This window comes from Taudactylus pleione, unplaced genomic scaffold (assembly GCF_031769625.1).
Source record: "Taudactylus pleione unplaced genomic scaffold, aTauple2 ptg000717l, whole genome shotgun sequence".
In the NCBI taxonomy this organism is placed as follows: domain Eukaryota; kingdom Metazoa; phylum Chordata; class Amphibia; order Anura; family Myobatrachidae; genus Taudactylus; species Taudactylus pleione.
Window position 1 is genome coordinate 960,646 of NW_028285119.1, and position 16,033 is coordinate 976,678.

Sequence of the window (16,033 nt, forward strand, 5' to 3'; positions counted from 1 at the left end):
GCAACTCCCCAATTCTGTCCACAAGCCTCTGGGTAGAGACACCAATAGCCAGAAGGATCTGTTGAAGAGGAGTCATGATAGTAATGGATAGCCATAGACGGAGACCTCACAGAAATGGGAAGCTGTTCGTGTGGAAGGACAATGCAGGCAGCACACAGCAGGAGCCAGCGAGGACAGGGAGGTGGAATACACCACATGTCACCTCATCAAGATAGTCGCTTACATTAGGAGAAAATACCAGCACTGAAAGGATCACCACAGGAGGTTATAAGCCTGAACTCCGCAGCCCAGGAAATCCACAACAGCAGGGAGACTGTAACAGGATCCCAGAAGGAGCCCAGCTGCAAGATGGCGGCGGAACTCACCAGCAGGAGTTGAAGAGAGGGCAGGCAGTGCAACTCACGCCCAGGACACAGGTGTATACAGCAGGTAACCCGATGAGGAATTGCAGGTAAGAGCCACTTCAGCACACAGCCACGGAGCCCTTGGAGGAGGCAGGAACATCACGGAGCTAAGAGGCAGAGGATCCAGCCACACAGTCAGACAGGGAGACAAATGACCCAGCGCTGGACTCCAGGCACATATGAGGAGGAACTTCCAAAGGAACAGGATGGAAAACAGTATTTTCTACAAGACAGCTGGCTGAATTGCGACCTACTCCAGGCCATGCCCCCGATTAGTTTTTGTTATTATCCGGTTTTACAGCCTCTGTACTACACTCTCAAGTAGACACCATTTGTAGAGATGAGACATCTTACAAAGTAATTTTTATTTTTTTTTGAGAAACAAATATTCTCCATGCAACACTAGCCCTATCCCTGTAAAGTTTGATATCTTGTAGAAAGAGGAGTAGCAGCAGCACATCTAATAAGTGTGCAATGAAGCAGAAACTATGCTAGTAGAAATACATAGATTGTTCTACACCTACTAAAATATTGAGGGCCCCATAGCAATAGTTTGAAGGGGACCCCATCCCAATGCTTCAAGAGAGACAACTCTCTCCACATCAGGTGTCCATTTTAAGCCCCATAGTAGTGCCCTATTTAGTTTTATTTGCCATAGTAGTGCCCTAATTCATTTTATGCCTCGCAGTAGTACACTAATTTATTTTATGCCTCATAGTTATCTAGTTAACTTATTTTTAAGTCCCATAGCAGTTCCTAGTTAATGTTATTACCAATAGTAGTGCACTAGTTCATTTTATGCCTCATAGTTGTGCCCAAGTTCACTTTACACCCACAGTGCTAATTTAATTTTATGCCACATTGTAGTGCCACTATTTCATAATGTCACATCATAGTGTTGCCAGTATAAATTATGGCAAAACAGTGCTCCCGGTTTACATTATGCCACACAGTGTCCCTAGTACATACTTATGACACGTTGAAGTGCCCCGAGTTCATATTATGCCACATTGCTCACTACATCCCCAGATCACTCTACAAAGGCTGTTATCTGACTATGTGGAGCTCACTGATCAGCTCACCTGTGCCTGTGAGGTTGATGATCATATCAGTGTGGAGCTTTACTAAGAGGGAGAGATAGACCACTACCTATTTGAGCGCTGATGAGTTTCTCTTTTCAGGCTGGGCAATGGGCCAATTGCTTAGTAGGCAATTCTGGGAGCTTGTAATCATCTATGTGACCTGTGTACGAAGCCCCCTAAGCCTCTAAACCCCATAGAAATGGCAACCTCTACACCCACTCTAGCCATGCCCATGCTCGTAGCTCTTCCAATCTCCCCCTTCCCTAGGTTAAATTGCCCATAATGATAACAGAGTTCAGCATAATTGAAAGGACAGCATCTACTCATGTTCTTCTTAATTACTTACAGGTCTCAGAACTCCAGCTAAAACTTCCCAAGTAAGTGTTTCTGTACAGAATGAACCGAGCTGTATTCCTTCAAATAAGAGCCCTGAAAAGCCCAGTTGCTCTCCTAAAACCAGTAAGTGTTATATGTCTGTATAGTGGGGTTATGTAGAGTCAGACTAACATAATTGGCCTGAAATCACTTTGGGGGGTATTCATAAAAGCTTGGAGAGAGATAAAATTGTGAGAGATAAAGTACCCACCAATCAGCTCCTAACTGTCATTTTTCAAACACAACATGTGACGTGACAGGAGCCGATTGATTGGTACTTTATCTCTCACAATTTTATCTATCTCCAAGCTTTCATAAATACTCGCCTTTATCTAATTTTGTTGATGTGGGAAATATACACCCTCTTTTATTACACTGGGAAAATCCTGAATCTTCTAGCAATCATATTATTTGCTGTGAGCTTTTTGTCAATATAGTAAATGTAAAACTAGGTGGAAATTGCTTTTAAATGAAAATTCATACTTGATAAATACAGATGTGTCCTTTTGCTGCAGTTGCTAAAAAGACCCTCTTGCCTAGCCAGGTCCCCTCCAGTTGAGGTGTCAGTCACCGGCGTCCTCTGCAGCAAGTGTACTGGCAGTCGGTTGACCTCCCATACACACAGCATATATTGGACATCGGTTGTGCTGCTCATCCAACGCGATATGTCTGTGAACGACGTCGTTCATACACACATCTTCTGTGCACACTGGTCGTCGCGCGCACACGATATATCGGGAATTCAATTGAACGGCTGATTTATATCGACCAAGTGTGTACCCAGCATCAGGTGCGCACAGATATACAAGTGTTGCATATCAAATTAATCTGCTGGTGCATTCTAGTCGCATTGCGACTTAGGGCCATATTCAATTAGCGGCGAAAACTGCCGTTTTTTTCACCATAGGGGGAAACGGTCGTTTTCGCCAAAAAAAGGTGATATTTTCGCCCAAAAAAACAGACGAAAACGCAATTGGCGAAAAAAAAAACTGGAGAAAACTTTTCTCCATCCTAGACCAGGCGAAAAAAAATGCAAAATCCCTATTTTTGGTTAAAAATGTGGGGATTTCTTTCAGAACCCTTTGGACACCCCCCCTAGTGATAAATTACCCCCCCCAAAAAAAATGTTGTAAGTTGCGCGCTTTGACGAAAAACGACCGCGCAATTTTTGGTGAAAAATAAATAAAAACCGTTGAAAATGATACAAAGCAATTTTTTTTCCAGGAAATTACTGTTCCACGTAAATTGTTAAAATGGGTGCAAGTATATTTTCGTGCCGTAAATACGCAATTTTAAAAACCATAAAAAACGCCTGCTGCGACCGCCTGCTATGTTTAAAATACTTGACGCATCCATACCGCCCCCCAACCCCCACCCCCCCCCCCGAAAAATCACACCCAATACATTAAATCATTAAGAAAAATATATTTTACCCAAAAATTGCGCGGTTGCTTTTTGCCAAAGTGCGCAACATACGAATAAAATTTGGAGTCATTTATCATTTGGGGGGGGCGTGTCCAAAGGGTTCTGAAAGAAATCCCCACATTTTTAGCCAAAAATAGGGATTTTGCATTCGTGTTCGCCTGGTCTTGGATGGAGAAAACTTTTCTCCAGTTTTTTTCGCCACTTGCGTATTCGGACGTTTTTTTGCGAAAATATAGTTTTTTTGGGCGAAAAACATCAGTTTTCGTCGATGGCGGAAAAAAGAGACCTTTTTCGCCACTAATTAAATACGTCCCTTAGATGCATTTTCGTAAAAAAAAAAAAAAAAGACGCCCAACACTAGCAGAGTAGAACGGGAGCTGGCGGCTCACTCCAGGCAAGTCACGCTACGTGGTGTATTAAGGCTACATGTATGAGGACACTTCTGTATGTTACCAAAACTTACACCATTTTCTTATAATATTGTGGTGACTTTATAGCAGTTTGTTAATACAGCAAGCCCACAGAAAAATGAGTTGCTTTTCTTTGGAACATAAATTACTGTGGTAGCAGCGAAGAAGAAAAATACTGTTAATAAACATGTATCCTTAGTTGCTATTTCCAGGTTGCTATTTCTAATTTTCAGGTTTGCTGACTACCCACATTGGTATATGACTACCATGGGAAGCATAGATACATGACGCATGATTTAGTGAGCAGAGAGGCTTTGTATTGACATTTTGAGCTCTGTTAAGTGTAATCTCTCCACACCTTCTTCCTCCTCTGCCTTCACATAACATCCTGAGGGCTGTGAGTCAGTCAGTAGAAGTGATAGCTATGCTTGGTTCCCTCCACAGAGATTTTAAAAAGACAAAACAATTAATAGGACAGCTGGGCTGCTGAGACTACTGCAGGGCCTGGTGCTGTGAGGGGTGCGGCCACAGAAGGTGACGTGGCAGGGGCGTATTAATGGCAGGCTCTGCATCTTAACTTGCTCCAGAAAGCGGTTCCCTCATCGCCAGCGACATCTTTGGGAAGATGGCGCATGCTCTCTAGAGAGCAAAGACTCTTACGACGCCTTTGCTTTCACTTCACAGCGCTGTCTTCCCGAAGATGTCACTGGGAAGATGGCACCGCGTAGGAGAAGGGACCCGCTTTCTGGAGCAAGGTGATTTATACTTTGGGTGCAGGGTGCGGTGTAGGCCCCCCCTGGGCCCATGTGCTCCGCTTACCCAGCACCCATTATAAATACTCCTATTGGGTGTGGCTAAGGCCCCTCGTCTCAAAGATCTTTTACTTGTATATATTGCGCTACGGTGTAGCGTGGGTGTAATTACAGTATGTCTCCCTACAATCCCATCTTTCTACAAACACCTGGGCCCAAGTATTTACTCACCCCCCAATCCCTCTCTTCGCCCCTGATCACTATTATGCGCATCCAACAGCCCAAATAAACTCACCGCCCCATCCCTCTTTTCGTCCTTGATCACTATTATGCACATCCAACAGTCCACATAAACTCCTAGAATCAGGCTAGAGAGGTCTTCACCTATCGCAGGTTTATGTTCTCACAGGTACTCAGATGTCCCTAGGTCTTATACTCCTACTCCTACTAGGATCAGGGGTTAAATTGGTCCTGAACAGGGCTGAACTGCGTTCCGTCACTTCTATTTGGAGACTGAACCTGTTCCGCCTCCTCTGACCCACCTCAGTCCGGCGCCGCAAGGAGGCTCCATTTGCCAGGCGCCCACTGGGATTTTGTTACCAGCGGGCTCCCGCCTCCCTCCCTGCAGTGCCAGCCGGAGGCTGGAGCTCACTCCTGAGCTCCGGCTGTCGCAGTGTGCACTATGGGAGAGACGTCATGACGTCTCTCGCATAGTTCAGAGGAGCAGCCAGGCGTTGGGAGGCAGCGGACGCAGGAGCGGGGCTTAAGGTAAGTAGAGGCGTTTTTTTTGTGTGTAAACGGCTTCACTATAGGGGTCACTACTGCTGGAGGCATTACTACTGGGAGCACTACTACACGGGGCACTACTAATGGGGCCATTGCATAGGGGGCACCACTACTGTGGGATCTGCATAAGGGGCACTACTACTGGGAGCAAGGAATAAGGGGCACCACTACTGGGGGCACTGCATAAGGGGCATTGTATAAGGGACACTACCACTACTGGGGGCACTGCATAAGAGGCACCACCACTGGTGGCACTGCATAAGAGAAAGCACTGCTGTGGGATCTGCATAAGAGGCACTACTACTGTGGGCATCGTATAGGGGGCACTACTAGTGTGGGCATCATGTTTATTAGGGGCACTACTACTCTGGGCATTTGTGTATAAAGGACACAAATGTGGGCATTGTGTAAAAGGGGCACTGCTGTTTGTCATACATGAATAATGGACGCTACTATGTGGTGTAATGTGAATCACGGGTGAAACAAGATTTTGCTACTGTGTGGCGTAGTTTGAATTGGGAATTTTATTGTGTGACCACGCCCCTTTCTTTTGAGACCAGGCCCTTTTTTCGGTGTGCCCCTAAGGTGCGCACATTAGTTTTGTTGAGAAAGCGCCGGGAGAGAGAGAGTTCCACCACTTCTCTAGGACCACTTTAAGCCCTGACTAGGACAGTAGGAGCTTATGTATGGACAGTAGATGGCAGCAGGGAGAAGGCTGAAGTGGCCATCAGGCTGCAATAATCCATAGCCAGATGGAGTACGCTTACACTCAAAGCCGGACGTGAGATCAGGTATAAACTGACAAGGAGGTGATGCAAGTATTTTGCTGGAAGGTATACAACTGAACCTCCCGCTGCTGACATCACTGTGTCATCCTGTGTTCCTTGGTTGCTGGGTAGCGGCCAGGACCCAGCGGGGGAATGTGAGCCGCTGTATGGGCTTATAATACTCAAATGCATGCCTAAAAATTCCTTAACTTGCTATATAATGGGGGAAAAATACTATGTGGTATTGCAGTTTTGATATATGGTGCTATAAAATTAGTTATTTTTTGTAATATCGCACTGGTTGTAAAGTATATATTGCATGAAATTGCACTGAGCGTGTATATGTGCCTATGCACATTTAGACCAGCTGTACCCCAGAAAAACAAGAAATAAAAAAATTGGAGGTTTGACCAATAAAACTTGAATCAAAGAGAAAGTCATGTCTGTCACATGGTAATACAGGATGGAAAGGGGTTTTTTTTTATGTAAAATGGAAATGTTTATTTTTGAAATTGTGATATATAGTATGTTTGAAGATTAGACATGTTTAATTACAATGAATCAATAAAAAACATTTTACATTTAAAATGGTCTTGTTAGCAGTATTTTACTGAATGCCTGTCTGAGGAAACAAATCTACATGTCATGCTTATAACCATGGGCGAAGCAGTAGTGGGTGCAAAGGTGCCATTGCCCAGAGACTCAGGGGGCCCCGAACATCAAGTCATGTATATCCAATCTGTCAGTCCCTCCACTGGTTACCGGTCTTCACCGTATTCAATATAAAATACTTGCACATAAAGCTTATTAACTAAACCACACCAACATACATCTCTTCACTTATCTCAAAATATCTTCCTACCCGACATCTCCGCTCCGCACAAGATCTGCGTCTCTCATCGACACGCATTACTTGTTCGCAGGCACGGTTACAAGACTTTTTTCGGGCTGCACCCATCCTGTGGAATGCCCTCCCGTGCACAATAGGACTTTCCGCTAGTCTTCAAACATTGAAGCGTTCCGTGAAAACTCACCTCTTCAGACAAGCTTTTCGGATTCCAGAACCGCCCCCATAACCTTTATAGCTTCCGTATTTAAATGCCTTCTTATAGTTTACACATATCATATTTTCTCTCTCTTCAATTTCACATCCTTCTGACCCTAGGCCAAATATCCAGTGTGACTGGATCATACAGCTCACCAAAAACCTCTGCAATCAGGCTGGACCAATTTGCAATATGTAGCACCTATCCTTGTGTATCAACACCTAATTCCCTATAGATTGTAAGCTTGCAAGCAGGACCCTCTTACCTCTGTGTCTATCTTTTACAACCCAGTCTTGTTCTATTAATGTTATTTCCATTTGTAAAGCGCAACGGGATATGCTGCACTATATAAGAAACTGTTAATACATAAATAAATATATAGTATTTATTCTAGCACCCTGCACCTGTCACAACATTTGTAGTTCCTCTTTCCTGCCTGGGGTGTCGCTTTTTGCTCTGGTGCTTCTAGCACACTCAGCTGATGCAACAAACTGCTGAGATACAGACCAGTGTGTGCTAGAAGCACCAGATCTGAGAGAGACACCCTAGGCAGGAAGGAGAAACTGCACAGGTTGTGACAAGTGCAGGCTGCTAGAATGAACACTCATATGACTTGATGTCCGGGGGCCCAATGGCAACGGCACCCACTATTGCTACGCCTAGTTGTCTACCTTGGGCCTGATTCAGCACTGAACGCAATTATGATCACAGCTGCGTAATCGCGCGAATATATGCTAATGTCTGCCACCGCTCAGCCAGCATAGAGACGCCCACTGCTGCTATCTCACATCCGTAAAACCTTCCTGCGTATACATCGACCCGTCACGCACTATTACAGCAGGTCTGATAGGACGCAGGATCTGCAAGTCTCGTCTCACGTAGAGGGCTCTCAAGCTGCGTACGCAATCGCAGTGGCTAATTTATGCACGCCCATGCAACACGGTTTTTCTAACCACTCCTCCGTCACCACCCCCAAACGCTGACGGCCTGTCACTCACTCTGTGATGGATTCCTGTGTGCATAATCGCAGTGAGATCGCAGCGCACTCTCAATGGGGTGCATGCGCAGTACTCAATAATCGGCTGATCTGTGTACACTGTTGCGATTGTTGCTGAATCAGCCCCTAGTTCTCAGAATTGTCTGCTTAGTGATTGGGTCCAGTCCATTGCCCCGCCTGAAAAGTGTGACTTGTCAGCGCTCATATAGGTGGCGCTTTCTGTGCCTTATTTAGCATGCATTGCAGTACAGGTCCTGCTTGATCGCACGCAGTCTGGTAGCAGACTGTCAGTGATTGACAGTCTGCTGCCATTGTGGGCGGGAGGAGGCAAAGGCCTCCGTTGGGGGGCAGTGAAGAGGCCAGGATCTCCATCGGCTGACGGAGATTTCCTGGCCTCTTTGTTGGAGCTGCGGTGGCCGGCTTGCATGAATCCATGGGTCACACAACCGGCCGATGTGATCGCAGGTTATCTGATGCTGCGTCCTTGGACGCATCTCGGATTAGTAATGCATGACGCCTGCTGCTGCATTAACATAATTGCAAAGAAGGAATTGCAAAGCTGCTTGCGTGCGGCTTTGCAATTCTTCCACTACTGAATCACCCCCTCTGTCTCTCCCTCTCAGTAAATCTGATTGATTTAAAGATTGATATGATTCATCTCCCGACCACCCGTTGTAAACTCACAGACACGGCTGAGCTAATCAGTGCTCCCTCAGACTTCTCTGTGATTACAGGCATTGTGAAGTAAGCTGCATGGCAAAAATAGAGCTCTGAGATAAGGACTGTCCCAGAAAGGGACAGTGGGCCTGATTCAGAGCCGCTCTTAAGCGGCCGCTCGCTCGCTCTGAGCGATGTTCGCACATCTGCGCATGCGTATGGGTCGTAATGCGCATGCGCCAACCAGTCAGTGCGGTTGGAAATCGTGTGCTCGCAAAATAGCGAATGCCTGCTAATTTGAGTGACAGGATGAGGCGTTTGTGGGTGGTAACGGGAAGGTGCTTGAAAACGGGGAGTGGAGATACGAACGCAGGCGTGCCAAACGGTCAAAACGGGCGTTTTAAGGGTGTGCATAATTAACAAAGCAGCGTCATCGACCACATCAGTTGGTTGTCTTTTAGCCTGAACTGCTCGCATGATTGCGGTAGAAAAATGCTACCACAAGAATAGCGAGCAGTTCATACCCCTTTCGATGTACTCGATTTATCTAATAAATAGCGGAGATGACGCATGATGCGAGCGGCCAAGGGGCATCTTTACAAAATAGTGAGCGCATGTTTCGGATGCTCGCTCAGACGTCGACAAACCGCAAAGAGCGAGCGCTCAATTTAAATAGCCAGACCCTCTTTCTGAACGGGCGTCCGCAAATAGCGTCCGGGTCTGAATCAGGCCCTGTGCGCTGAAATGAAATCTCCACTCAAAGTGGACTTTTCTTTATAAGAAGTATCCCCTCATGTAGGAGCTGGTTGGTCCCTGCCCTCTTCCTCCCTGTCTCTGCACTCACTCACTGAAAACTGCAATCTTCTCAGCCCTGAATCCCCTGCAGATGTATGGCTGTATGATTTAAAAGCTGCCAATAGGAACTGAGCATTTGAAGTGTTACCATTGGCAAATAGGTGACATAATATGTGATATAACATAAGAGGTCATTGAGGTAATCTATTACCAGACTTCTATCTAGGATAGGGCTGCCTAATGGGGTGACATAAAATTTTCAGTGAGTGGTGTGTGTAGTGAATATTATACTGGTAAGGGGGCTGTGTGTAATGGATGTTATAATATACTGTAATGTGGCATATATATGTGTCCTCATACACCTCAATACGACATAAGGTGCAACCAAGCTGCTTCAAGAGGTGTAGCATACCTTCCTTTTTCTCTAAATTTTGTGACTTATTCGCATTGCAGGCGCAGCAAAATACCACCATAAGTGTATTACAAACCCTAGGCTGCGAGGTACAGGGTCCCTTCAAAATGTAGATGGCTATGTCCCTGTTCATTACTATATATATTTACACGGAAGAATCTGAAAAACTATAGAAGCAGAAAAACGACACCTCTTGAGCAGTTACTTATTCGGTGCTGCGGACCACTTGTGGTGCCTTATAAATAAAATGTAGTAATAATAATAAGTTATACAGGTTACTGCATAATACACTGTTTCCTGTTTTACATCTGTATTGTTAGTGAGTATATGATTTTCTTTTGGGCTAAATAAAGTTCTTCTTGTATCAGGTTTTGTTAGTCTCGTGTTTTATCTACAATTCTACATCACAGTTGAACATCAGAACCCAGTTATCAACTTCTTCATAAATGTGTTGGTTACCTCCTCTTTCTGGCTTGCCTGCCATATATCGATCATCTATCTATCTACATAAATATGAATACACTCACATATATATGTAAAACAAAGCAAATTAGGTCACCATATTAGTGTGTGCGTGCACACTGTACTTAGAATGCACTGCGCACACCACTCAGTCACACCCTCTTTTGTCCTGAACAGCGGTACTCAACACTGGGGCTGCTATTAAAATAACACACAATTATCTCCCCCAATAACGTAAAAAGTCTGCATACACCCCAGTATCATAGAGACAAATCACAGGCTAGCCGTGTGCATGTGCACTGCCTCAGACAGCACTTAGTGCGTTTTTAACTTTTTACTAACAGTTGGCTATACAGTCAGGTGCATAAATATTGGGACATTGACAGAATTTTCATATTTTGGCCTCTATTCACCGCCACAATGGCTTTGAAATGAAACAAACAAGATGTGCTTTAACTGCAGACTATCAGATTTAATTTGAGGGTAATTGCATCCAAATCAGGTGAACGGTGTACAAATTACAACGGTTTCTATATGTGCCTCCCACTTTTTCAGGGGCCAAAAGTAATGGGACTATCAACTCAAAAGCTATTTCATGGGCAGGTGTGGGCTATTCCCTCGTTATTTCATTATCAATTAAGCAGGTAAAAGGTCTGGAGTTGATTCTGGGTGTGACATTTGCATTTGGAATCAGTTGCTGTCGACTCTCAATATGAGATCCAAAGAGCTGTCACTATCAGTGAAGCAAGCTATCATTAGGCTGAAAAATCAAAACAAACCCATCAGAGAGATAGCAAAAAATATTAGGTGTGGCCAAATCAACTGTTTGGAACATTTTTAAAAAGAAAGAACGCATCGGAGAGCTCAGCAACACCAAAAGACTCGGAAGACCACGGAAAACAACTGTGGTGGATGACAGAAGAATTATTTCCCTGGTGAAGAAAAACCCCTTCACAACAGTTGGCCAAATCAAGAACACTCTCCAGGAGGTAGGTGTATATGTGTCAAAGTCAACAATCAAGAGAAGACTTCACAAGAGTGAATACAGAGGGTTCACCACAAGATGTAAACCATTGGTGAGCCTCAAAAACAGGAATACCAGATTAGAGTTTGCCAAACAACATCTAAAAAAGCCATTACAGTTCTGGAACAACATTCTACGGACAGATGAGACAAAGATCGACTTGTACCAGAGTGATGGGAAGAGAAGGAAAGGAACTGCTCATGATCCAGAACATACCACCTCATCAGTGAAGCATGGTGGTGGTAGAGTCATGGCGTGGGCATGTATGGCTGCCAATGGAACTAGTTCCCTTGTATTTATTGATGATGTGACTGCTGACAAAAGCAGCAGAATGAATTCTGAAGTGTTTCGGGCAATATTATATGCTCATATTCAGTCAAATGCATCAGAACTCATTGGACGGCGCTACACAGTGCAGGTGGACAATGACCCGAAGCATACTGCAAAAGCAACCAAAGAGTTTTTTAAGGCTAAAAAGTGGAATGTTATGCAATAGCCAAGTCAATCCCCTGTCCTGAATCCGACTGAGCATGCATTTCACTTGATGAAGACAAAACTGAAGGGAAAATGCCCCAAGAGCAAGCAGGAATTGAAGACATTTGAAGTAGAGGCCTGGCAGAGCATCACCAGGGATGAAACCCAGCGTCTGCTGATGTCTATGTGTTCCAGACTTCAGGCTGTAATTGCCTGCAAAGGATTTGCAACAAAGTATTAAAAAGTGAAAGTTAGATTTAGGATTGTTTAGTTTGTCCCATTACTTTTGGCCCCTTAAAAAGTGGGAGGCATATATAGAAACCGTTGTAATTCCTACACCGTTCACCTGATTTGGATGTAATTTCCCTCAAATTACATCTGAAAGTCTGCAGTTACAGCACATCTTGTTTGTTTCATTTCAAAGCCATTGTGGTGGTGAATAGAGGCCAAAATATGAAAATTCTGTCAATGTTCCAATATTTATGCACCTGACTGTAGCTGTGCAGTGCCCAAAGCTGGGGTATTGTTAAAACCATATAATCTTCTCCTGTGTGATCTAAAAGAGCATGTGAAGGACGTGTGCACAACTGCACTTATGTACACTGTGCAAACCCGCTGCAGTATTAAGGCATGGATGACTAATTCCCTTTTAAAAAAAAAAAAAAAACATGATTAAATTGATTAGCTGGGTACACACCATATGATATATCGTTCCAACACGGATCAAAACAGTATATTGTACACATCGTATAATGTGTACGCTCGATACGTCGTTCCCGACTGTCATTCATTGAATTGTCGCATTGGATGTGCTTCATGTCCAATGGATGATTCAATGAACGACGTGGTGTAGTTACATTCAGCATGTAATGATACATATTGCAGTCATACGGCGGATAATTCAGTGTGTATGCCGCACGATGTATCATTACCTCGCAGCTTTAGTTAGTGAGTGAAAGGGACAATGTTAGAATGAGGGACAGAAAGATAGGAGAGCTAGAGAGAATGAGGGGATAGCAAATGAGGGAGATACTGAAAGAAAATGAGAGCTAGGAAAAGACAGAGGCCCTGAATCAGGGCGGGATGTATTTTTTTTTTTTTTTTTTTTTTACCGGCCTCCAGGCAACTCGCTAGACCATCGGGCTTGCGACGAGACCCTTGTGGGTAGGGTCTCGTCCACCTCAAGCCCCAGTGAACTTCCTGCTCTAATACAGCAGGAAGATCACTACTGACATCTCGTGTGATGTCAGTAGGGCCGCCCCCAAACGGCAGGCGTTCCTCCGGGAACGCCTCCATTTGGCCAGCAACCCCCCCGACCCGCCTACAAAACGGGGCGAGCTGTTGATCAACATCGACAGCCGCCCCGTTTTTCTGCGAGCCCCGAGCGAGTGAAGTTCTTACTCGCTCCGGGGCTCGTGTACTGCCCGGCCATCGACCCGCTTGCGAGCCAATCAGCTCCCAACTGTCATCTGTTTGAAAAATGACAAGTGGAAACTGATAGGATTGAGCACCATTTATCATACGCAACAAATGTTATCACTTGTTGTGTATGATTAAACTCGTTGCTAAAGAATTGGAGACAGAGGAGAGAGAAAAAGAGGAAGAGAGACCAGAGATGCAGTGACAATCTTCCCGCTAAGCTCCTCCTCGCAACTCCGCCAGATAGTACAGCGGATCCTGGCACCCTCAGTCTCCATGGTGTCCGGAGGACATGATCCGACTGTGTCAATTCCAGTGTATTAATGGAGGTGACAGGGATGTATGGAAGTAGCAGTGGAGTATTATGTATAGGTATTCATGAACATGTCAGAGTCTCTGGTATCCCCCCTCCCAGGATAATGTAATGTTGATAAAACATTTGACAAAGAAATCTAATTATTTAAGTATGACATACCATCCTAACAATGTAAAATGATAATACAGAATAGACTAGTGAGATGAAGGAGAGCGAGAAATCGAGAGATATGTGGTGGGATGCGGAGGAGAAAGAGAAGAAAATAAATAACAGGCATCACTGGGTATAACGATTAGTTTAGAATGACTGGGACATTTCATCTTTACAGCTCTAAAATTACTGTAGGCAAAGTAGAAATAGCTTAATTGGGTTCCTTATCTGCTAGAGCTTTTATCAATTGATCCATTTCAGTAGATCTACATTTATATAATGTCTTGTTTTTTTGCTTAATTTTTTAAAGGTTTAACAAGCCCCACAAGAAAAAAAGGCAGGCTCGTCAAGCTGGAGCCTCTTTCAGAGAATGAAGTTTTGACTGATAACAGCAACAAGAAGTGGGTGCTTGCCAAGATCTTGGCAAATGAGAAGACTGTGCATTTTTATGAGGGTACTTACTAATGTTTGTTCCCAATTGCTACATAGTATATTTCTCGACTGGTAACATTCACTATAAGTGAATATGATTACCCAGATCAAGTTTAGCACACTCACCATAACCCACAACTATTTGCTTACAGGACTAGCGTGTACTGGCTTAGGTTCAGAACACTGTTTTTGTGTAGATGATGGTATGTACAGAACTGTGGAGCTCAAGTGCAGTACTAGGGAACCAGCGAAATAGTGCAAAATCAGTGAAGTTACAGCATCAACTACAGTGGTGGATCATTATGGGGACAGTTATTGTAGCCTTTGTTTCAGGACTGTAAGATGGTCCCAGGCCTTTACCATTGAAGCTCATTGCTACAAGTATGATATTGAACACACACACACACCCACCCACCACCACCCGGAAAGTATTCACAGCGCTTCACTTTTTTAGATTTTTTTTTTTAAGTTTGCAAAAATCTCAAAAAAATTTTTTTACACGTTGTCATTATCGGGTATTGTGTGTACAATTTTGAGGACAAAAATGTATTTATTCCATTTTGGAATAAGGCTGTAACATAACAAAATGTGTAAAAAAGCGAAGCGCTGTGAATACTTTCCGGATGCACTGTAGTAAGCTTGGGGGAGAAGTTTGTTGCGAATAGTATTGGCCCTCCTACTATAGTTTATTTCACAATATTTGGGGTGTGCATGTTAAGACAGTGGGGGAAATGTATCAAACCTTTGAAAGAGATAAAGTGGAGACGTTGCCCATAGCAAGCAATCAGCTCGTAGCAATCATTTATGTAGCTAAGTCTATAAAATGACAGAAGCGTATTCGTTGTCATGGGGAACTTCTCAACTTTATTTATTTCAAAAGTTTGATTTCTATTCCCCAGTGTGTTCTAATGAATATTAATAGGAAAAGGACAGTTCTATCGCACAGAGAAATAAGTTAATATTGATCGAAAAATGTCCCTAAATATTCATAATTTGTCATATATTTGACTTCTTCATAAGATAGAGGGTACTGCCGTAGACCAAAAGTTATAACTTAATCAAAAAAGATAAAAGGAGTCTGTATTCGGCGCACAAGCTTATTAACTAAAATATAACCTTTATTTATTAGTATCGAAATAATCTGTATACATAAATAGCGAAATATAAAATGGTAATGATAGAGTGAAAAGAATAGAAATATGTGTAATAAAACCGGAAAATCTTGCGCTGTGTTTTATTCCTGTTAATTCAAATTTAATTAGCCTGTATCATATACAGGTATTCAAATATTCATGAAATTTAATTTATGTTGAAAGAATAATAAACCAATGAAAGCTGTAACTAGACTTTTTGGTGCCCTGTGACAGAAAGAGCATTGGCGCCCCCCCTATTTTTTAAATAGGGAGATAACCCAAATAAGGGCCATGGCCAGGAGATGCTGGGGATAAACTAAGAGGAAGCTACAAGTGAGAATGATAATAAACAGAAAATGGACAGGCCCAAACAGCGCCCCCTGCCCTGCGGTACCCTGTGCCATGGCACAGGTCGCACTACCCTAGTTACGGCCCTGAAAACAATATGCTGTGTGTTTTTAGAGTGCTCCACAGTTATGTAATATAATTCTTTATAGATTTTATGCACAGATATATATATTTTTTGTGCTATTTAATCTCTCTTCATATAAATAGTACAACTATCCTGGTTTGATACCCTCTTATTTAGTCCACTTGCATGTGGACCAGAATAGTTATATTGAGGTCCAGGATGTCATTCTCCAGTTAGTTATTTCTATAGTTTCAAAACTCTGTTTAATCCCCTCTGCTAAATCCACTTACATGTGAATAAAGG

The 16,033-nt window shown here is 43.5% G+C and overlaps 1 protein-coding gene across 2 annotated transcripts in view; it reads left to right on the forward strand.

Annotated features, from left to right (window-relative positions):
• Positions 1–16,033, forward strand: part of VRK3 (VRK serine/threonine kinase 3) — a 165,257-nt gene that overhangs the window by 36,266 nt on the left and 112,958 nt on the right. Inside the window, exons 4-5 of one of the 2 annotated variants that reach the window (XM_088456775.1) lie at positions 1,835–1,945; positions 14,064–14,207. In XM_088456775.1, coding sequence (XP_088312901.1) covers positions 1,835–1,945; positions 14,064–14,207 — 255 coding nt within the window. The remainder of the gene's footprint in view (positions 1–1,834; positions 1,946–14,063; positions 14,208–16,033) is intronic. The other variant, XM_088456776.1, reaches the window with a different exon arrangement.